This window comes from Elgaria multicarinata, chromosome 3 (genome assembly GCF_023053635.1).
Source record: "Elgaria multicarinata webbii isolate HBS135686 ecotype San Diego chromosome 3, rElgMul1.1.pri, whole genome shotgun sequence".
Taxonomy (NCBI): Eukaryota; Metazoa; Chordata; class Lepidosauria; order Squamata; family Anguidae; genus Elgaria; species Elgaria multicarinata.
In genome coordinates, this window is record NC_086173.1 from 148,205,773 (window position 1) to 148,229,117 (window position 23,345).

At 43.7% G+C, this 23,345-nt stretch overlaps 1 protein-coding gene across 1 annotated transcript; it reads right to left on the reverse strand.

The window, feature by feature from the left end:
- Position 1: 1 nt before the first annotated feature.
- LOC134396888 (C-type lectin domain family 2 member D-like) lies at positions 2-18,326 on the reverse strand. The gene is made up of 5 exons (XM_063123493.1): positions 18,108-18,326; positions 10,565-10,660; positions 7,148-7,320; positions 4,499-4,605; positions 2-1,307 (listed from the first exon to the last, which is right to left on the reverse strand). Exons 1-5 carry the CDS (start codon positions 18,223-18,225, stop codon positions 1,061-1,063), a joined length of 741 nt encoding a protein of 246 aa, XP_062979563.1. The 5' UTR covers positions 18,226-18,326; the 3' UTR covers positions 2-1,060.
- Positions 18,327-23,345: the final 5,019 nt, after the last annotated feature.

Sequence of the window (23,345 nt, forward strand, 5' to 3'; positions counted from 1 at the left end):
GGCTGCCCTGTTTTGTACCAGCTGAAGTTTCCGGACCGTTTTCAAAGGCAGCCCCACGTATAACGCATTGCAGTAATCCAAACGAGAGGTTATCAGAGCATGGATCACTGTAGCTAGGCTATCTCTGTCCAGATAAGGGCGCAGTCAGTTGATCTCTGTTCCTGAGCTGTGTAGAGCTTTGTAAACAAGTAACAAAACATATTTAAACTTGGCCCAGTAGCCTCCATCTTGCCAGGTTTCAGACTCATTGGGCCTGTTCAGACAACACACTAAGCCATGGTTAGGCTGCTAACCCTTTTGCAGCAAATATTTATTATTTATTTATTTATTTATTTATTACATTTTTATACCGCCCAATAGCCGAAGCTTAGTGATAATGTTTAAACTGTCGTTATTTACCCACAATGGTTAGAAATGGTTCACACAACACGCCAAGTCAAGGTTAACGACTCACTAAGCCATTACATTTAGCTCAAAATGCTTAACCACTGTGAGCATGTCGTCTGACCAGTGTAACAAAATGCATTCCCCAGAGACAAAGGTGGGGTTAAAATTGAGCAGAACATGAATCCTAGATGGCAAGAGTGATATCTGGTAATGCACCTGGTCATCCACCTGCAACGTGGTCCTACTGTTGAACTCCAGCCTGGACACCTGCCTTTTAAGACAGCATTACATGTAAATCATCTTTTGTTAAAAGAATGTTTCCGGCAAGTTCAGCCATCATCCCAAAGCACCTTTGTTTGTTACATGGGATGAAAGGCCAGCTTAGTCTTTCTCCTGTGGCAAGTAGACCACTTCCTGTGCTTATAAGTAGTGATGTCAGTGCTTTTCTTTAAATTGTATAAAAATCTTCAGGTTTTGAGAGTCAAGGTACCCCTCTTCCCAGAAGCATGGGGCCATCCTGCTGAAATCACTATGCACCTTCCCCACTTCCCCAGGGTAAAGTACCACACTGCTGCTGAAATTGCGGAGTCTCTCAGAACCAAGTGTCTTCAGAGTACCTTGATCCAAACCCCTAATAACAGCTCCCCATAGCTTCATTCATATAATATCACTTTCATGTCCACTTTGTGGGCTTCCCAGAGGGATCTGGCTGGTCGCTGTGGGAATCAGGACGCTGGACTAGACAGGCCTTCAGCCTGATCCAGCAGGAAGCAACAGGACTCTTCTCATGTTCTTGTTTGGTAAAGCACAGGATGTCCTTTTTTTTGCTGCATATCCAGGGTTCATTTCTTCTACAGCTAGCGCCAGTAACGCCTTTGTCGTTCAAATATGCACATTTTCCTCCTCCTCCAACTTCAAACCTGAAAAGTAATCAAATTGAGCTGTTCAAAGAAATTATGGCATAATTTCTGGCCGAAACCAAACTTCAAACATCTGGTGGGCAAGGAATGTTGAGGTAGGTTGCCACCTTACTTGAGAATGACAGGCTCCATTAGAGCAGTAGCTTTCAAAGTTTCTACCTTCAGGGGACAATCAGCATTTCTGCTGAAGAAACCCTATACATTACATAGGATTCTCAGGTACATTCTAGAATGCAAGGTACTGCCTACTGTGAAGCCAAGAGGGGATCTACACATCGTCGTGAAGGCGCTTGCGTGCGCCTGCAGTGCGCCCCGAAACTCATCATGTAGATCCTGCCCTATCCTGGCCAGAAGAGGCGGAGGAGGAGGAGGAGGAGGAGGAGGCCCCGCATCGCCCCTCGCAGGGACGGGACGAAACGTTTCCGGGCTCGGCAGCTTCGCCAGGGAATCCGGCCGCGTCTTTGCCGCCGCCACCGCCCACCTCCCCGCCGGCCTCCTGCTGCCGGCGAAAGAGCCACCCGGGTCGGAGAGCTCGGCGGAAGAAGCTGCCGCCCCGCTTTCTTCCGCTAAGCTCTCCGACCCGGGTGGCTCTTTCACCGGCAGCAGGAGGCCGGCGGGGAGGAGGGCGGTGGCGGCGGCAAGGACGCGGCCGGATTCCCCAGCGAAGCTGCCGAGCCCGGAAACTTTTCGCCCCGTCCCCGCGAGGGGCGATGCGGGGCCACCTCCTCCGCCTCTTCTGGCCAGGGTAGGGCAGGATCTACACGATGAGTTTCGGGACACACTGAAGGCGCACGCAAGCGCCTTCATGACGATGTGTAGATCCCCCCCTAGTCACAAAAATTCGCAAAGTAACAGCATGCTGAGGCTTGGGAATCAGGGGAGATGGGGTTCTCCTGACGCCCATTGCACCTGCCGCCATTGGTGGGTGAAGGGAAGCGGAGAACGCATGATGGGGATGTGGGTTAGGGGGGGGCGGCTTTTAGGGATAGGCAAGGATCACAAAGATAGGCAGATAATCTTGTGTGTGCTTTAGACTGACACAGAAAAGAATATCAGAGTTTTCCCAATTTGGGGTAGAGGGAAGTTTTGGATAATTTAATCAGTTAATTTAATCAGTTAATCAGATGTGAACTTCGGATAGCTTGCTTATCTCTACAGGGGATGCCAAAATGTTGATATTGTTGCTGCTGCAGCATCACCACCACCACCACAACAACAATGAAGGCAATTGCCCTTTTAAAGAAGCCGTGTGGGTAGCGTGCACCTTGTTGTCAAGCACAATTATGCTCTCGGGAGGCTTATTTCAAAGGGAAATCACCAGCAGATTTTGGCAGCAAATTCAGCAGCTCAGCAGTGGCAGTTTGAGGACAGTGGGGATCACAAAAATGACCAGGGAGACCCACATGAACACCACAGACCACATGTTGCCCACTCCAGTCCTAAGGTATGACAATAGTAACTAGTGCTTAGGCCACTGAGACCCCTTTGGGACACAGGAAGCTGCCTTATACGGAGTCAGATCATTGGTCCATCTAGCCCGGTATTGTCAACACTGACTGGCAGCAGCTCCTCGGGGTTTCAGGCAGGATTCTTTGCTAGTCCTACCTTGAGATGCCAGGGATCAAACCTGGGACTTTCTGAATGCATAGCAGAGGCTCTACCACTACGCTCCCTTCTCTGCCCAGAATAAGTGTAATTGAACATACTTCTTCAATAACTGGAACAAAGAAGAGGCAGCGGGGATTTGGGTGGCCAGGGCCTGCGCTGGGCAGCCGAGGATTTTAACGTCCCGTCCAAGTTCCCAAATTGTCCTCTGAAAAAACTGGGATTCTGAAGGGATGCTGTGTGTACGGGTACGCATTTTTGTGAATGCATGTCCATGTTTTGGTGGAGAGCGTGCTAATCATAAGCTGCTGCAGCAGGGCTGATGCTGTCTTATTTTTTTACTGGTGGTTTACTGGCGGCTGAATATAGGGGAGAGAAGGATGGAAGAGGAAGAGGAAAGAGTGAGCAACATTCTGAGTTGCCCGGCTTCATCTCACAGTTTTTGCTGGGTGTTTAAGGGGAGCCTTGGGCAACTGGGACATAGAAGAAGCCCCTTCAAGTAGAGCCTGCACCCCCTTTTTCTTTTTACACTCAAGAATCAATACTAAGAGTGCAATCCTAGACCAAATTTGCAAACAGTATATGCAATAGAAGACAGGCCTACCCAGTCGAATTTTAAGATGTCTTAAAAGATTAAGATTTTAATGATGTATTGGTTTTATGTTTTAATCAGTTGTATGTATTTTATATTTTTGTATTCAATGTTGTTCCCCGCCTCAATTCAGAGGGAGAGGCAGGTAAGAATTATTATTATTATTATTATTATTATTATTATTATTATTATTATTATTATTATCATCATTATTATTATTATTAAACACAAAATGAATGGGGAGAACCCAACTGTCCAAAATCCAGCCATACTTTAAGTGATCACCACCCAAAATAAATAAATTGAGGGTACATGACTAGACGGGGGACATTTGGAAAGATGGGGATGAGGTGCAAATTAATTGAAGGATTTATTTGGAGTTATTTGGATGGGAAATTAGCTTGCCTTTTATGACATTTAAATTCTAGTAATTATTCCTAAATGTGCATCTATGCAATTTAGCATATGCAATTTTTATGTGTCTTCCTTCTGGTAGTGCCAATCCTCTTCTGTGGCAAGGCATAAATGGTCACCTTAGGACCAAAGAGTCCACTACCATATTATTTTCTTATACTTGATCTTACAGCCCCTCTGGCGGACTCTGTAATTTCCATCCATTTACAGTTAATAGTTATAATGCACCATTTCCTAGTTTTTCACCCTATTTGACTCCTCCTTCAAGTCTACTATTTTGCCATTGTTGCTCAAGAATCAAAGAATCATCTGGTTGTATTTGCGCTCTTTCTCTCTCTCTTTCAACAAACCTTAAGACTACACTTCAGATTGTATATCCAACATACTCTACCTTCCTTATTCATGCTTAAATCCCTTTTTAAAGGCATTAGGAAAACAGTTTTTTCAGAAATCCTCAAAAACATTCTGAAGGCATTAACAAATCCATGGTGGAGGCTGCTGAATATAATGTCAGGGCACTTCTAGCTTTTACTACTTGAAACATACATTTACTGCTTGAAATATACAAAAAGTGTCTCACCATCCATCGAAAGATGTACCATCAATCCATTTCCAGGAGCCTTTATCTTGGTCCCTCAAGAGACCAATCCGGTGGTCATGAGAACCTTTGTGGCGTTTCAAGAAATCCTTAATAAAGAAAAGAAGAGTGTACACATTGCTAACTCCAGTCCGAGTGTCTCCCACTTTACTCTGAGCCAACGGGATAAAAAAATAGTAGCTTCAGTGTGTGTGTGTGTAATTTCAATTCGGAAACTAGCAGGGAGGAAGGGTTATTATTTATTTATTTATTTCATTTTTATACTGCCCAATAGCCAAAGCTCTCCGGGCAGTTTAAAACCAGTTCTCCCTCAGTATTCACAATCTTTATTATTATTATTATTTATATATATAGCACCATCAATGTACATGGTGCTGTACTGAATGTGGCTGCTTTTGAATTAAATCTGGGATCTACAACTCTCCTAGGTCACATAAACTTTGGCCCTAAATCAGTGGTGCATGGCCTCATTCTATTATTCCATAATGAACCCCAGGATTATTTTAAGTTTAGGGAGCAACCCTATGGGGGCCATAAAATATTCTGGAAACAGCCCGTCCAGTGAAGATGCAGAGCAAGAGGATGGGGAGGCAACGATGGCCTCCACCACTCCTCCCATTCTGCCCTGGATTCTCGTAAGCCTCTGAGTTCGGAGGCTTACGAATATCGTGGACGTAGGCAATAACACAGTGCCCTTATCTAGTTATCCAAATTCATGTGGAATCTTTTCCACCAAAATCTCAACCATTTATTAAAAATGTAAACTGCAAAACTACATCTACCAGATTAAAAGTTTAGGTTATGTTTCCTCCCCCTGCCCCTCACCCCCACCCAAGTTTATATTCATAAGAAAAGACTCTGAAATGGAAAACAATGGATCAGGATGGAGAGGCGGGTAAGAAATATTATTATTATTATCTTCTTCTTCATCATCTAACTGCAGAGAAATCGACCCTACTGAATTTGGCCTATTTTGCAGTAAGAGCTGCAAAAATTAGGAAGGAACAGGTTCAGGTGTCACCGTAAATACACGGAGTACAACGAGAAAGTAAGATATGTATACTACAGAAGATGTGTGTTGATGGGAGTAATTGCTATATAGTGCACTGCAAACTGTAATTTGTTATGCAATAATGTGTGATAATATGTGTTTGACTAAAACCCATTTAGGGTAGCCGTGAATAAAATTAGATATTATTAGGATGTCAGTTGAATTTGTTTACAGATCACCACTCCAGGTATCATCATGCACTCTAGAACTGTAGGTTGGATCTCTACTATTTATATCATGAAGGGAAAACAAACCTTTCTCCATGGGCTCCAGAAGCTAATTGCACAATTGGACTCTCTGCCCAAATATCATGGAAAGTTGGGAAGGTGCAAGCGTCTGAAGTGGCTGTTCTGAATAAGTGCCTAGGCATGGTAATGAACTGGATGAGGGCTAATAAACTGAGACTCAATCGAGACAAGATGGAATAACTGTTAACAGGTGGTTCGTCTGCTTGTTCAACCTGATCTGGAGGAGACTGCACTCCCCCTAAAAGATCAGGTTCATAGTTAGGGGGTGCTCTTGGACCCAGAACTGTCATTAGAGGCACAGGTGGACTTGGTGGCATAGAGCACCTTTTATCAGCTTATGCTGATATACCAACTATGGTTTTATCTGGACGGAGATAGCCTAGCTACAGTTATCCATGCTCTCAAAACCTCTTGTCTGGATTACTGCAATGCATGCCTTCGAAAATGATCCGGAAACTTCAGCTGGTCCAAAACAGGGCAACAATGCTATTGGGCAACATGGTCATATTATGCCAGTACTTTCCCACCTGCATTGGCTGCCAGTCCCCTTCTGGGCTGGATTCAAAGTGCTGGTTTTAACATTCAAAGCCCGAAACAGCTTGGGGCCAAGTTATCCGAAGAATCATCTCCTCTCATATGCACCTGCCCAGACCCTAAGATCATATCCAGCAGTCTTTCTTCAGGAGCCCCTGCCAAAGGAAGTGAGGTGGGTGGCTACCAAGAAGAGGGCCTTTTCTGCTGTGGCACCCTGGTTGTGAGATGAACTGCCCAGAGAGGCTTGCCTGGTGCCTACGTTGTATTCTTTCCAATGCCAGGTAAAGACCTTTTTATTTTAGTCTTTTAGCTCTGTTTTAAATCTGTTATTGTATTTTAAATCTCAGCATTACTGCTTGGCTTTATTCTATGTTGTACTCTTACACTGTCGTTTTAAACATTTTTGTGGTTTTAATTGTTGAGAATCGCCCAGAGTGCTTCATTTATTGGGCAATAAAAAATATAATAAATAAAAAAAAAGTATTCCAGATGAACAACAATAGGAAATCTAATGCTGTTGTGCCATGATACCATACAAAAATTCTAAACCTGCCACATGAACAGCTTCAAGACAAAAAGCTAATGCATAGTGACTAATACTTAGGTCAGGATTATACAATATACACTTGGACTGAAGGAGTATAATCTACTACTGCTGGGTACTTGCTTTTTCTAGGCAGAAGTCCTAGACTCAGCCTTTGGGCAGTACCTAATAGTACTCCTACACAGAGTAGAACCATTGAAGTGAATGGGCCTACCAATGGCTACTGCCTTATGACTTGATATCATTGTACTCACCATCTCTTTTTGGGAATCAATCATTGCCAAGGAAGCATTGAAGGACAAACAGTATGCCTTGCTAGAATTCAAGTCTCCTGTAGCATTTGCAAAATAATAACATTTCTTTTGATACCCAATCCAATCAGCTGGACAGACATCCACTGAGATGGTAGGAGGAGTTGGACAGTTCGCTGGGGAAAGAAATGAAGTCAGAAGGTGAGATGCTATTAAAACTTCAGCTTTGATTTGATGTGTACCATCCTAGCATAACCAGGAAACCACTTCTGATTGTTCTGTTACCATACACCCTGGTATGCAGGGAAACATAGAAGACATTTTGAATGCTAGACACAATCAACATAGTTTGAGGAGCTACTACCCCTACAATTCAAGATGATATAATATCCATCTCTGGACATTTGCATGCTGCACTGGAAAAATAAGACTACTTCATAGTCCACCAAGACATTGGCCATTCACTGAGAGCAACGGGGCATTTGGGAAGATCCAACACACTTAACTGGCAGTAGTAATATTTTGCAAATGGAGGCATTTGCTCTGAAGACTGTGCTCTTTCCTGATACATACTGCTTTTAGCTTTTGTGAACCGCCCAGAGAGCTTTGGCTGTGGGGCGGTATATAAATGTAAATAAATAAATAAATAAATAAAAAAAAATACTAACAGTTAAAGAGGTAACATGTAATCTGAACTTGATCTTGCCAGGCCTTTCGGTAGTGAGAATTTTGATCAAGATTTCAGTGACCTAAAGGTTACTACTTTAAGCATACTTATTCGCGGTAAAGCTCACTGAACTCAGTGGGACCTAATTCTTAAACGTTGTTAGAGCTGGACTAGCAGAGAAGCTTCCCACTAGGCTCTTATCAGCGCTCACATGTTTTCTTCTGTTTTTTTTTTAAATTCTCGCTTTAAAACAGTTTTTTTAAGGTCACATTTACAATACATTTTTGTATCTGGTCACGCAGGGCTCCTGCAGCTTTCACTGTTGTGATGAAGAGGGAATGTCATCAGATGCGACATGCATGCACCTGTTGAAATTCCCTTGTCTATGCAACTGCTGAAGATACAGAAGCCCTGTCCTCCTTTTCATACGGTCACTCTACTATAAAGGGCAGGTGGCAGTTAGGGGAATAGGGGGAAAAAATTAGACTAGACTAGATAAGTGAAGTAACATTGTCTTCAAGTTCAACTAGTTCCAAGGTGTAGCATGTGGCCCAGGGTAGATGCTGAATGGTTCAAATCTGAACACTAAGACATGTTAATTTACAGCTGCATCATTTACACTCTTCCATTCTTACAAGCCGGTTTTGCATCTCTTTGTCTCACTGTGTAATTTGTACACTTTTCTTTTTTACCTATAGAGGGAAAGCCTTTAAAACATTTTCATATAATGCCTGTCCAGACAACACACTAAGCTAGGGTTGGGTTGCAGCAAATGGTTAGTGAGCGTGTTTAAACCATGGTTATGTAGCCACCATGGTTAGGAATGGTTCACACGACACACTAAGCCATAATGTTTAGCTCAAATGCTTAACCACCGTAATGTAGCATGTCATCTGAACACTGCGTCTTTCTTATGACCAGTACCCATGACAACTTGAGGCTAACAGCACAATCCTGTACATCTCTCCTAAGCAATACATTTCACTGAGTTCTATGGAGTTTACTCCCAGGTAAGAGGGTATAGTATTGCAACTTTAGTATGGGAATATAGTATTCTTCCCCAATCTGGTATCTTTCAGGTATTTTGGACCCCAACTTCCAGAATGAAATGCCCATGAAAAATAGGTAGAAGCAAGGTTTGAGATATACTGGGCAGAAATATCTATCTATCATTGATTTTTATCCACTCTTTGTGGGAGGAAGTATTCAGCTCAGCAAATCATATGCTTGTTACAGGAAGGTCCTGGTGCACTGGGTTACACTGGAAAGAAAGAGGATGAGTGAGGGGGAAATCTTTAATCCTCCTTTTAGGGGTATATAAACACCCCAAAATGGAGGACCAAAGATCCTCCCCATTTCTTCCCAATGTAACCTGAGCCACCAGGAGGCTCCTGCAATCAGCACATAACCCACTGAACCCACATTGAATACCTGCAGACGCCTCCTTCCACAGTACACCTTGGATCTAGCCTGAAGTTGAAGATAATGTGTTTTCACCATCTATTCATTTTTGTGTTTTTTCTCCCTCCCACAACTTGTCTTTTATAACATCTTGCCTGATAAAAAGGATCTGAAAATCTTGAAAGCTTGAAAAAAATTGTGATCTTTTGGTTAACTTTTTTTTTAAAAAAAACATTGTTATGGCTTGTCAAATTCCAGGTCTTTAAGAAGCTTATCCCTCAGCAGCCAGATTTTATCTTTTTACACTCCTGTTATGCTATTCATTCTCTCTTCCTATATGCCTTTGAGAATTACTATGCTACGCAGGTGGTCAACTTTTATTCCTGTAAAAGCTCCTATGTTTTTGTTTCTGCATCGCACCATGTTATGTCTTAAGGAACTCCTCTGCTGCCAACTTTGATGTTCCTCTGCCTTTGTCGAGCACGTTGACTCCGCCTCTGCAAGTGGGCCATCCTTAGCCCTCCCAGCCCCAGTAACCACCAGTCACCACTGCAATATGCTAATTTTTTTGTATGTACACACACACACCAACACAGAGATTTTCACTTTTGGTTCCACCTCTTTTGCCTTCAGACTTATCCACTACTAGAATACATCTGAAAGTTTCTCTGAAATTGAATTTGGAACTCAGGATGAAAGAGGTTCCCCACCCCTGATCTAAAACACCAAAGCAAAGACCATGCTTGTGTTCATATTTACTTATCATAACATTACACAAGGGCTTCTCTGATAGGAACGGGTGCCCACAGTCAGAAGTAGCAACCACTGAATAATGAGAGAAAAACAACTGTAAGATTTATAACTGAATAGGAGCCTTTTGTAAACTTTATGAAGGGACGAGAAAAAGATGACTTGTATATCTGTGGATTCAACCAATGATGTAGAAAATGTTAAGAGAGAAATTAGAGATTTGGATTTGACAGTGATAGAGTAAGAAAAAGAAATAACAACATTGTTACATATTTTTGCTGGGGAGAATATTGGAAGAACATTTTATTTTTGTGGTTTCTGTTTGTTTGGTTTTTGTGGGTGTGTCTGTCTATATGTATTATATTTTGCTCTGTAGTGTCTTTTATTTATTGGTGTTTGGAAACAATAAAAAAAGATTAAACCCGCAAAAAGAAGTAGCAACCACTGCTATCAGGCTAGTCCACCAACAAAGTCAAAAAAGTTTCTGACTAGGAGATTGTTCTGGCATTGTTGCCAGAAAAAGGAAAGTCTCCAGTTAAGCTAGTTAAAATTACAGTGGCAGAAGATACAGGACAAAAGGAACAATGCAGCTCTTCACTCACCTTTAGTTAAAATGACACAGGACAGGGTCACAATAACTATCACGTTCAAAAATACTGTAAAAGAAACTCTTCCGCGTTTGGCATAATGCTGCAAACCTATAGAGGGAAACAAAGTGTTAATGTTCAGAGGGTTTCAGTGTGATCCTTAAAATAACTAACAGAATTCATGGGGTTACATCCAAGATTAATGTATCAACTTTTTAAGAGAAATTCAGAAAAGACAACAGTGTAAAGAGCTTTGAGTACTTGTTTATTTATTTATGTATTTGTTTTATTTACAATATTTATATACTGCTCCCCATTGAAAATTTCAAAGCGGTGTACAACATAAAATAAAAACAGAATAAAACACTTTAAAATAGATTTTAAAAGGAGCAAAAATGTACAGTAAACCGTGGTTAGTCATTAAGGAAAGGCTTCCTGGAACAATGTGTAATGAATTACACATCAGAGCAATGAATACAAGGTTGGCGCCTGCCTGACCTCCAGAGGCAGGGAATTCCATAGGAGGGGGGCCACCACAATGAAGGCTCTTCCCCTGGTGGACTCCAATCAGAGGATGGGTCTATGTGGAACCACCAGGAGCATGCCCTCGGATGACCTCAGTGGCCAGGCAGGTTAGTAGGGGTGAAGGCGCTCTCTCAGGTATCCTGGTCCCAAGTTGTTTAGGGCTTTGTACACAAGAACAAGAACCTTAAACCTGGCCCGGTAGCGAATAGGCAGCCAGTGCAGTTCCCTCAGCAAAGGAGTTACATGCTGGAAAGGGGCAGCTCCAGACAACAGCCGAGCTGCACTAGCTCCAACTTCCGGAGCAGCTTCAAGGGCAGCCCCACATAGAGTGCATTGCAGTAATTCAATCTTGAGGTTACCAATGCCTGAACCACTGTGGCCAAGCTATTCCTGTCCAAGAGAGGCCACAGATGGTGAACCAGCCAAAGCTGGTAAAAGGCACTTCGAGCCACTTGAGCCTCCAGCAACAGAGATGGATCTAAGAGTACTCCCAAACTACAAACCTGATCTTTCAGAGGCAGTGCAAACCCATCCAGAACAGGCAATGAGCCTGTCTCCTGGACTCGGGAACTGCTCACCCACAGGGCTTCCATCTTGCCAGGATTCAGTTTCAGTTTATTGACCCTCATCCAGCCCATTACTGAGTCTAGACACTGGTCCTGCATAGCCTCACCTGATTCAGTTGCCACAGGGAGATAGAGCTGCGTGTCATCAGCATATTGATGGCATTTAGCTCCAAATCCCCTAATGACCGCTCCCAATGGCTTCATATAGATGTTAAATAATATTGGGGACAAGATGGTGCCCTGCAGCACTCCATAGCTCAATTGCCAAGGGGCCGAGGAGTGGAAATGACCCCATACATAGGACCGGAAGCACTGTAGTATAGTGGTTCCGATGCCCATCCCACAGAGTCAATCCAGGAGGATACCATGGTCGATGGTATCAAAAGCCGATGAGAGATCAAGCAGAATTAACAGGGTTGCACTCCCCCTGTCCCTCTCTTGATAAAGGTCATCCATCAGGGCAACCAAGGCTGATTCAGTCCCGTAACCAGAGTACTTGATTATGCCTTTCGTAAATAGGATTGCCAAAAATTTTGCTGTTGCTCATGTGCAGCTACCAGATGAGCTAAAAACCATTCTGTCTCCAACACTGGCTTTCCAGGTGCTTCAGGGAAGTTTACAAACAGGGCATGAGGGTAACAGCCCCTCCCCCTGTAGATTCTCAGCATCCGCAGAGCTATACGAAGTGATCTTCAGAGCCATAACATTTACAAGGGCAGCAAGATCCATTCCAAACATACCTTTTAACCATGGTCACCATTACATGTGATCATCTTCTATGTCACCTGAACCTCTACATCATGTAGGTCGCTCAAATCATATGTGCGATTGTCAGTTGATACCCCCCCCCCACTACCCGCCCACTACTGCCCACCCACCCAATCTGGGCCATTCATAATCACATAGGATTGTGATTCCACAACTCTTGTGATGTGGAACTTGACATATAACGCGATGAGAGAGCAATGAACATGAAACCTTATACATGGGTGAAAAAGAGGCAAGAGTCCAGATAATGTCAGACTCTCTGGACTTGCAGATCACTGCAACCATTTCTTAACCCTTCGAAAATAAATCAGAGTCAGACTAATCGAAGCCTCCAAATCTGCTACCTACATCTTGAGCTAGCTCTTTGCAGCAATGATCTAAAGCAGTGGCTCCCAAACTTTTTCAGGTAACCACCCCCTTCATTCCACAAACTCATGCCCAGCGCCCCCTACCCTACAGTATAAAAATCATTATTCAGAATAGCGGTTTTCAATGCCCCACTAAGGAAGATAAAATTCAAAACAGTAACAATTAATTGAATACTTTATTCAAAATCCAATTGGTGTGCCCTGCCACGCTGGCTGCAAACAGAGGCATTCGCTCTCTTTTCCCTCCCTCCCTCCCTCCCTCGGCAAGCCTAGGGCAGGTGCTTCCGAACAGAGGATTAGTTCAACTAGCCCCAGACGTGATGACTCAGCTAGCTCAAAGCCGAAAGGACGGCTAGCAGCCGATGGTGCTGGTGGTGAACGACGAATCCAATGTTCTAAAGGTCAACACACCATAGGAACCTGGAATGTAAGATCTATGAGCCAGGGCAAATTGGACGTGGTTATTGGCGAGATGTCAAGATTAAATATAGATATATTGGGTGTCAGTGAACTGAAATGGACCGGAATGGGCCACTTCACATCAGATCAGCACCAGATCTACTACTGTGGACAAGAGGATCACAGAAGAAATGGAGTAGCCTTCATAATTAATAATAAAGTGGCTAAAGCAGTGCTTGGATACAATCCAAAAAATGATAGAATGATCTCAATTCGAATTCAGGGTAAGCCATTTAACATCACAGTGATCCAAATATATGCCCCAACCACAGATGCTGAAAAAGCAGAAGTAGATCAGTTCTATGAGGATCTGCAGCACCTAAAAGAGATGTTATTTTCGTTACAGGAGACTGGAATGCTAAGGTGGGCAGTCAAATGACATCTGGAATTACAGGTAAGCATGGTCTAGGAGAACAAAATGAAGCGGGACATAGGCTGATAAAATTCTGCCAGGACAACTCACTGTGCATAACAAACACTCTCTTCCAACAACCAAAAAGACGGCTTTATACATGGACTTCACCAGATGGCCGACACCGAAATCAGATTGACTACATTCTTTGCAGCCAAAGGTGGCGGACATCTATACAGACAGTACAAACAAGACCTGGAGCTGACTGTAGTTCAGATCACGAACTTCTTATTGCACAATTTAGAATCAAACTAAAGAGAATAGGGAAGACCCACAGATCAGTTAGATATGAGCTCACTAATATTCCTAATGAATATGCAGTGGAAGTGAAGAACAGATTTAAGGGACTAGATTTAGTAGATAGGGTCCCGGAAGAACTATGGACAGAAGTTCGCAACATTGTCCAAGAGGTGGCAACAAAAAACGTCCCAAAGAAAAAGAAAACCAAGAAGGCAAGATGGCGGTCTGCTGAGACACTGGAAGTAGCCCAAGAAAGAAGGAAAGCAAAAGGCAACAGTGATAGGGGGAGATATGCCCAATTAAATCCAAAATTCCAGAGGTTAGCCAGAAGAGATAAGGAATTATTTTTAAACAAGCAATGTGCGGAAGTGGAAGAAGACAATAGAATACGAAGGACAAGAGACCTCTTCCAGAAAATTAGAAACATCGGAGGTAAATTCCAGGCAAAAATGGGTATGATCAAAAACAAAGATGGCAAGGACCTAACAGAAACAGAAGAGATCAAGAAAAGGTGGCAGGAATATACGGAAGATCTGTACAGGAAGGATAATAATATCGGGGATAGCTCAGACGGTGTGGTCAGTGAGTTAGAGCCAGACATCCTGAAGAGTGAGGTTGAATGGGCCTTAAGAAGCATTGCCAATAACAAGGCAGCAGGAGACGATGGTATCCCAGCTGAACTGTTTAAAATATTGCAAGATGATGCTGTCAAGGTGATGCATGCCATATGCCAGCAAATTTGGAAAACACAAGAATGGCCATCAGACTGGAAAAAATCAACTTATATCCCCATACCAAAAAAGGGAAACACTAAAGAATGTTCAAACTATCGGACAGTGGCACTTATTTCACATGCCAGCAAGGTAATGCTCAAGATCCTGCAAGGTAGACTCCAGCAATTCATGGAGCGAGAATTGCCAGATGTACAAGCTGGGTTTAGAAAAGGCAGAGGAACTAGAGACCAAATTGCCAATATCCGCTGGATAATGGAGAAAGCCAGGGAGTTCCAGAAAAACATCTATTTCTGTTTTATTGACTATTCTAAAGCTTTTGACTGTGTGGATCATAACAAACTGTGGCAAGTTCTTGGTGGTATGGGGATACCAAGTCATCTTGTTTGCCTCCTGAGGAATCTGTATAACGAACAAGTAGCAACGGTAAGAACAGACCACGGAACAACGGACTGGTTTAAGATTGGGAAAGGAGTACGGCAGGGTTGTATACTCTCACCTTATCTATTCAACTTGTATGCAGAACACATCATGCGACGTGCTGGGCTTGACGAATCCAAGGCTGGAGTTAAAATTGCAGGAAGAAACATTAACAATCTCAGATATGCGGATGACACCACTTTGATGGCTGAAAGCGAGGAGGAGCTGAGGAGCCTTATGACAAAGGTGAAAGAAGAAAGTGCAAAAGCCGGGTTGCAGTTAAACCTCAAAAAAACCAAGATTATGGCAACTAGCTTGATTGATAACTGGCAAATAGAGGGAGAAAACATGGAGGCAGTGACAGACTTTGTATTTCTGGGCGCAAAGATTACTGCAGACGCTGACTGCAGCCAGGAAATCAGAAGACGTTGACTTCTTGGGAGGAGAGCAATGACAAATCTTGATAAAATAGTTAACAGCAGAGACACCACACTGACAACAAAGGTCCGCATAGTTAAAGCAATGGTATTCCCCGTAGTAACCTATGGCTGCGAGAGCTGGACCATAAGGAAAGCTGAGCGAAGGAAGATAGACGCTTTTGAACTGTGGTGTTGGAGGAAAATTCTGAGAGTGCCGTGGACTGCACGAAGATCAAACCAGTCCATACTCCAGGAAATAAAGCCAGACTGCTCACTTGAGGGAACGGTATTAAAGGCAAAACTGAAGTACTTTGGCCACATAATGAGAAGACAGGATACCCTGGAGAAGAGGCTGATGCTAGGGAAAGTGGAAGGCAAAAGGAAGAGGGGCCGACCAAGGGCAAGATGGATGGATGATATCCTGCAGGTGACAGACTTGACCTTGGGGGAGCTAGGGGTGGCAACGGCTGACAGAAAGCTCTGGCGTGGGCTGGTCCATGAAGTCACGAAGAGTCGGAAATGACTGAACGAATAAACAACAACAACTAGGAGTTGAAGGACTTTTTTCTGTCTAAACATGCATAAAATTGTGCCTTTAACTTATCATGTCACACTAGCATGAATACAGGAATCAAACAGGATTTCCTTCTTCAGTGGAACACACTTACTTTAGGAGTAAGCACTATTTTGTTATAGGAAGGAAAATGTATTTTAATTAAAATTTAAAAATAATTATCTGCCACCTGGTACAGAGTTTTCCTATGGAAAACCTGGCTGTGACTGAAGTAGAGGGGCACTAATTTTACTGTACTTATTGTCTTTAAATATGGTTAAATATCCCACAGTTACCTTGCTATTCTATTTCTACAATTCATTTTCTCCTGTCTTTTCTTCACCCTCTCTTCATTTTCAGGCTGAATCCTATGCACATTTACCTCAGAGTAAGTTCTATTGATCTCAGTGGGGCTTACTTCTGAGTAGACATACTGCAGCTCTGTTTTTATGGTGACACAAGATGCACACATACCATGTTTACCAAAAGAACGCTTGAAAAAAAGGGGATGGACACCCTGAAATAAGCAAGGGTAGATAGGAATGGTTTCAGCAAGCATTCTGGAAAAAGTTGCTGCTGAATCTTCTTTAGCCAGGAAGGACCTGGGGAATTGCAATTCTCTCTCTCTCCCCCTTTTCTTTTCTCTCCCAATCCTGTTGTAGTCCAGATTTTTTGTGGGGTGAGAACACACACACAGACACACAGCATCTCTCTCTCTCTCTCTGTGGGCTTGAGATAGGAGGCGAGAGCAGCTGCGTGAGTGAGAAAGTCCTTCCTGAGCAGGAGTGGTGTGGGGAGAGCTGCTGAATTTGCTGATCTTTCCTGCTTGGTCCCTGGGTTTTAGGACTTTCTGGAGAGACCACCTCGAATGCCCCCCTGCCGCCCCTTTGCCTGTTAGCGCCCCCCCCCCGCCGTCCCTTTGCCTCTTAATACCCCCTATGCAATCCCACCACCCCCAAGGGGGCAGTACTGCCCACTTTGGGAACCACTGATCTAAAGCCTTCTGTAGAGGGTAAAGCATCATCTGACCCCAAATGGGTATATTGGAAAACATGTTCAATTGTGTTTTATGCCAGCAGTACTTGCTCAGGCTAATTGCTTCTGGAAGCAATACTGAACATTGTGGGCATGAGTTTGTGGAACCAAGGGGGCGGTGACCTGAAAAAGTTTGGGAACCACTGCTTTAGAGTAACCAACATAATGTATAGAGTCAGGGCTAAAACAAGGTCCTGATGGGCCCTGGAGTTAGCAGCCTGTAGCAGGTCCCCTACTCTGCCTAAAACACGAAGCTCAGTCTTTGTGCATGTACACACACTTATGCACACAGCCAAAGAAAGCTATTTTTCATACAACGGAGGTACACATAAACACTCCCACACACAGAGACACACCTATTCTACACTCCCCCGCCCACATCTCAGTATGAAGGCATAGAGAGGTTAAAACCTCCTCTCCCTGCCCACTGAAATCTAGGAGCACTGGCGGTTGCGGGAGGCTTTCACAATCTCACTGGCAGGGCTGCTGGGGATTGGTACTGACATGGGAAACCCTGCTCTTATCTCTAAACACTACTGCTTGCCTCCAGACATATTTGCATACCTGAAATACCAACTCATTCTAGTAATAAATACACAGCTGCCTTGTAAAGTCTGTGTTCTAAAAGATGGTATAAAAGAATACATCAGAGGTGAACGACCTCTTTCAGCCCAAGGGTCAAACTCATGGGAGAAGCCCTTGAGGACCATATTCCTGTGGTCAGGGGCACTGAAATCGAATGGAGTGGCAGTGCCAAATCTTTTAAAAACACCGGCATATTTTTAGCTTAAAAACTCTTGCTGCCATTCATTAAGCCTTACGCATTTCAACCTTTTAGAAAGGGAACAAAATGTGCAAAAGCTGGGGAAGGGGGCACCAAATGATCAGACATTAGGAGAAAGGGGTGTGGGGCGTGTCCATCTGGGAAGTGCAGGAGAGCCGGATAGGGACTCCAGATGGGCCAAAAGTGGCCCACAGCCTTGAGGTTCAACAACCTCAAATACATAAACAACTTTTCTGACCTTAGCTAAAGATCGAAGAACTTTGCATGTTATGACTCACCTCGTTTCAATCTGTGTATTCTGCTCTGACGGACATTATTGCTTCCTGGAGTTTCTGTATTCGGACTTGGATTCAAATTCGCACAAAGGTCTTGCTCGGTCTCCCGTGTTCCATCCATCTTTTCTCTCTCTCCTCAAAGGATGCGCAGTCCTTAATTGCCTCTCAGGAAGTTGGCTTTACTCACAGGGTTTACTTATATTGAACTGGACAGTTTCTATACATCTGACTTTTTTTTTAAAAAAAAAAAAAACCCAACTCTTTAGATCACCATCTGAAGCAGTTTGGCTACATGATGTGATCAGAGAAAACACTTTTGAAGCAGCTTTTTCGGTCGCAGTACTCTCCCCAAGATCAGTGTCCAAGACTTCCCTGTGGAGCAAAAGTACACAATGATTTCCCCCTTTACAGTTTTTAATTATTTATTAGTGAACAGAACAGGCTTCACATGGATGGGAACATTAGCTCTGTCCTGGGCGAAAAGCAGGGACGAACTGGCTAGGAGGAGCTTCAGACTGATAGAGGTCTTAAAACTCAGTCACGTGAGTCCCTGCTTTTCCTGGGCGATAGGGGGAGATAACCATTGTGGGATACCTTCCTCACACCAACATGGAGAACAGCCCTTACGTTGATACAGCGAAAGCTGAAAGCAAACTCATGCAGCTATCAGGAATTCGACACACTATGGACAGCCTTTTGACATGCCTACGCATGGCCTCTGAGACGTTGCATCCCTATAGCCCCCTGAGGGAAGAATCTGTCCACTCCGTCTTCCTGAGGGGTGCCTGCCCCACAATAAGGGAGAGGGAGCAGGCATATAACCCTGTCCGTTGGTCGATTAAATACCTGTCAGTTTGACACAATGAGGCCATCAAGCAAACCTACACAGCCATCACAGAGCAGGATATATTATGCCCATCCTGTCTGAGTGAAGGCATGTTCACTGTCACCCCTAAGCAAGGCCCCTGCGACGATGCATCCCATAGGCCCTATGGGTGGAGTATGTCCCCTGAGGGCAGGAGCTGCCCCATAGGACTCTGCAAAGCTATGTGCTGGCTAGCAAAGTCTGCCCTAGCGGATGAACATGCGGTGCAAAGATTAACTACTTGGGCACACTGGACATATTTAAATTAATTTAAATTAATCAATGGTTTTAAAACTTAGGCAACTGAGTAGGCACACCAAGTTTCAGGTGCTTAAATTTTACTGTCTTGGAGCTATGGCAGTGACAAACAGAAGGACACACACAACCTTCTATTATTTATTTATTTATTGCATTTATATCCCACCTTTTTTCCTCAAAGGAACCCAAGGTGGCACACATAATCCTTCTCCTCTCCATTTTATCCTCACAACAACAACCCTGTGAGGTAGGTTGGGCTGAGAGCCTGTGACTGGCCCAAAGTCACCCAGTGGGTTTCCATGGCCAAGTGGGGACTAGACCCCAGATCTCCTGACTCCCAGTCCAACACTCTAGCCACTACATCACACTAGGTTTATAGAATTTGTATACCCCCCCCATTAGAAGTGCCCTAACAACATCTATATTCCCATATACAAATGTTCTTCCCCTCCACACACTAAGGATAACCTTACACGGGCTGTTTTATGGATCTTTCTAGCCATATTAAGAAATCAGCACTACATTTGTCACTGAAGATTGTATAACTTTTTACCTACAGTTATATGGTGAAACAAGAAATTTGGGGGGCGGGGCGGGGGGACACACAATGGAAAAAGTATCACCTGATTGTGTGTAACCCTAGCTGGGATAACCTAAGGAGAGAGATTATTATTTAGGGTGTTTCCACGCTAGATGTTTAGTGTGAAGCTGCCATACTTCATTCACTTAGTGACATAGGATGCTTCTAGATGGGAGTATGGGAGAGGTAGAAAAATGTCTCCCTACCTCTTTTTCTACACCATGTGTAATTCTGACATCTACATCCTGATGCTTGTTCTTCCTTTTCCACCTTATTCCATCATACTGGCATAAATATTTTGAATTGAGATGGAATGGATATTGGTTTAAATCTCTGCTCTGCTTGTTCTAATTCTTCAGAAATTGGTTTAAAAATCTGCTCTGCTTGTTCTAATTCTTCATACCTTTCCATTTGGAATGCCATGCCCAATTTCTTTTTCATCATTATGTGGCTGCATTTAGATTCATGGAATCTAAGGAGCTGCAGTTTTAGTACAGAGCCGATCTACAATGAACTTGATAAATTTCTGTGGTGCTGACACCGGGGATCTGATTGAGGAAGGAAGGAACGTGATTTGCAAGGGTTGAATTCCTTTTCAAGTGTTTTTTAAAACTAAATGATGAGCTGAACTTTCAAACTTGGGATGAGTCTATTTCTGACGTTCTGTTTATGAGCTGCTCTAAAGGACCTAAAACCGGAGCCTTCCCTGAAATCCCTGCCAACCCACCCTGACACACACAGGACAGGCGAGGCTTGGACTTTGGCCCCAAGGTACATAGAGCCAGTGTGGTGTAGTGGCTAAAGTGTTGGACTGGGGGTCGGGAGATCCAGGCTCTAGTCCCCACTCAGCCACGGAAACTCACTTGGCCAGTCACGGACTCTCAACCCAACCTACCTCACAGGGTTGTTGTTGTTGAGAGGATAAAATGGAGAGGAGGAGGATTATGTACACCACCTTGGGTTCCTTGGAGGAAAAAAGGTGGGATATAAATTAAATAAATAAAATAGCTAGCAGCAGCACTGCACCCAATCCCAATTACGTGTTCTGCAGTGAGGACATAGAGATGCATGCATGTGAAACCTTGGTGTATGGCCCTTTAAACTTTGAGAAGGGATGGGGAGGAGCGCCTTTACTGGGATTTTCTAGTCGATTTCCTGCATGTGGCTGATGGTGCAGGCAGTGGGCAGGCTCTAGTTGTTTTCTGTTAAGCCAGATGCGCTACGAGTTTGTTCTGACTCTATACTGTTTAGCTTCACCCTACCCGGTGCCTGTTTACACTTCCCTGTGCCTGTTCGCATTCTCCTTCCCTCTTTATTGTTTACTACAACTTATTAGATTGTAAGCCTACGCGGCAGGGTCCTGCTATTTACTGTGTTATCTGTACAGCACCATGTACATTGATGGTGCTATATAAATAAATAATAATAATAATAACATGACACACACTCTCAATTGCATTGTTAATTGTTGCAGAGCAACTTACTTCTCAAGGGTACACCTTCCCCCTCTTTCTCTAAAGAATGTGTCACTACTGCAACCCTGGCTTTATTTCATTAAACATGTATAAATCATCTTTTGGTACAAAGCGCCTCAAAGATGGTATACAAACACCAACCATGAAAACCAAACTTTAACCCATACTAAATGGACAAAAAATAGTTGAATTCACATATTTAAACCCATTCGGAATAGAAACATTTTGACTGCCTGCCAAACCAACTCCCAATCGTCTAATAATAGCAACAACTAAAAAACATCCCAGAATCTACATTACTGCTTTAAAACAGTTTATAGCAGTAGTGGCAACTGTTGGGGCCCAAAACACACTCCAGATAGTTTTCAAACCCTTTTCAAAGTGTCATATCCGACTTGGTGTAGATCTGGTTTCCCCTCCCATTTCAGCAAACCAGGTGACCGAAAAAGAAACCAGGAACGGATGTGTGAAGGGATTTATGAACTTGGTGTGTTACTACTGTTGGGTGTGTTACTACTGTTTACAAATTCCTAGGCTGAACATCTCAGAGGCAGCCTGTTTCTTAGCCTAAGTCTTCTTGCACCACTATTTTGCATCTTGGGGGGGGGGGGCATTGGTGGACCTCAAGGTTCTAGGAAAAACAAAGTAGACCTTGCAAATCTGAAGCCCAGATTAACTTCGTCTCAAGTAAATTTGGAAAGCTGGGGCAGTTCTTTAGGTGGCACAAAGTGCAATACTATTAGGAAAGTGCAAGACCCTCAAAGGAATCGTTCGACCTAGCAATGGCTTCTTATTTTCTGTGTTTGTGGCAGCAGAATAGAAGAACATCTCACCCAAGGAGCCGAACAGAGTTAACCTCAACTGATTTCCTTTAAACAATTTAATGAAGAACACATTTCTTTGGTGGAGTGTTGAGGGGAGGCTGATTGGTTATCATGGGCGGCCCTGCGCCTGTAAAAGTTAAAAAAAAAGCAGGGGGAGGAGAGGAATGGGGCTGTTCCTCCCTCCTCTTTTAAAAATTTTATTATCTGTATCTGCGCAGCTACAGGTAATAAAAATTAAAAAGGGGGGGACAAATGGGCAGCCAGAAGGAGGAGAGGTGGTTCAAGCCCTAAACGGTTTGGGGCCAGGTTATCTGAAGGAACGCCTCCTCCCATATGTACCTACCCGGACCTTAAGATCATCTACAGGGGGCCTTCTCCATGAGCCCCTGCCAAAGGAAGTGAGGCAGGTGGCTACTAGGAGGAGGGCTTTCTCCGCTGTGGCACCCCGGTTGTGGAACGAGCTCCCCAGAGAGGTCCGCCTGGCGCCTACACTGTACTGCTTTCGTCGCCAGCTGAAGACCTTTTTATTCACTCAGTATTTTAACACTTAATTTTAACTTAAATTTAAATTTTACTGTTTTAACTCTGTATTTTAATTCTATATCAACTTTGCTGTGTGGTTTTATCCTGGTTGCGCTTTTTATACTGTATTTCGTAATTGTGTTTTAAACTGTTGGGTGTTTTACTGTGGTTTTAATTTTTGTGAACCGCCCAGAGAGCTTCGGCTATTGGGCGGTATAAAAATGTAATAAATAAATAAATAAATAAATAAAATCCTGAGTCCCTGCTCCCTCATGTTTTCTCTGGGTGCAGGTACAGACAATAAAATAAAAAGGGGGAAGGAACGGCCCGTTCTTCTCCCCCCTCCCTGTTTGTTTGTGTGTGTGTTTTACTTTTAAAGATCGGGAAAGTTCACAACCCTTGCAGATGCCTGGAAGGAATGCAGGTACAGCAGCAAGGTGCCACGTGGTGCCAAAGCGCCACCATCAAGACAGGGGCCAGGAGTGGAGGTTGGAGAGTTGTGGGGGCATTATTAGGAAAGAGCGGAGAGGGAGGGGAAGGAGAGAAAAGACTAAAGCGTGTTCAGTGTGTGTGTGTGGGGGGAGTAGTAGAGGGAAATGAGTTTCCGCGAAAGGTGAAGAAAGTGAGTCCCCAGTGCAGAGTGTGGAGGTTAGGGAAGAGGGAGGGGAAACCTACAGGCCTTCCAGGGCTTGGGTGGGAGGATCGCAGCCTTTTCTG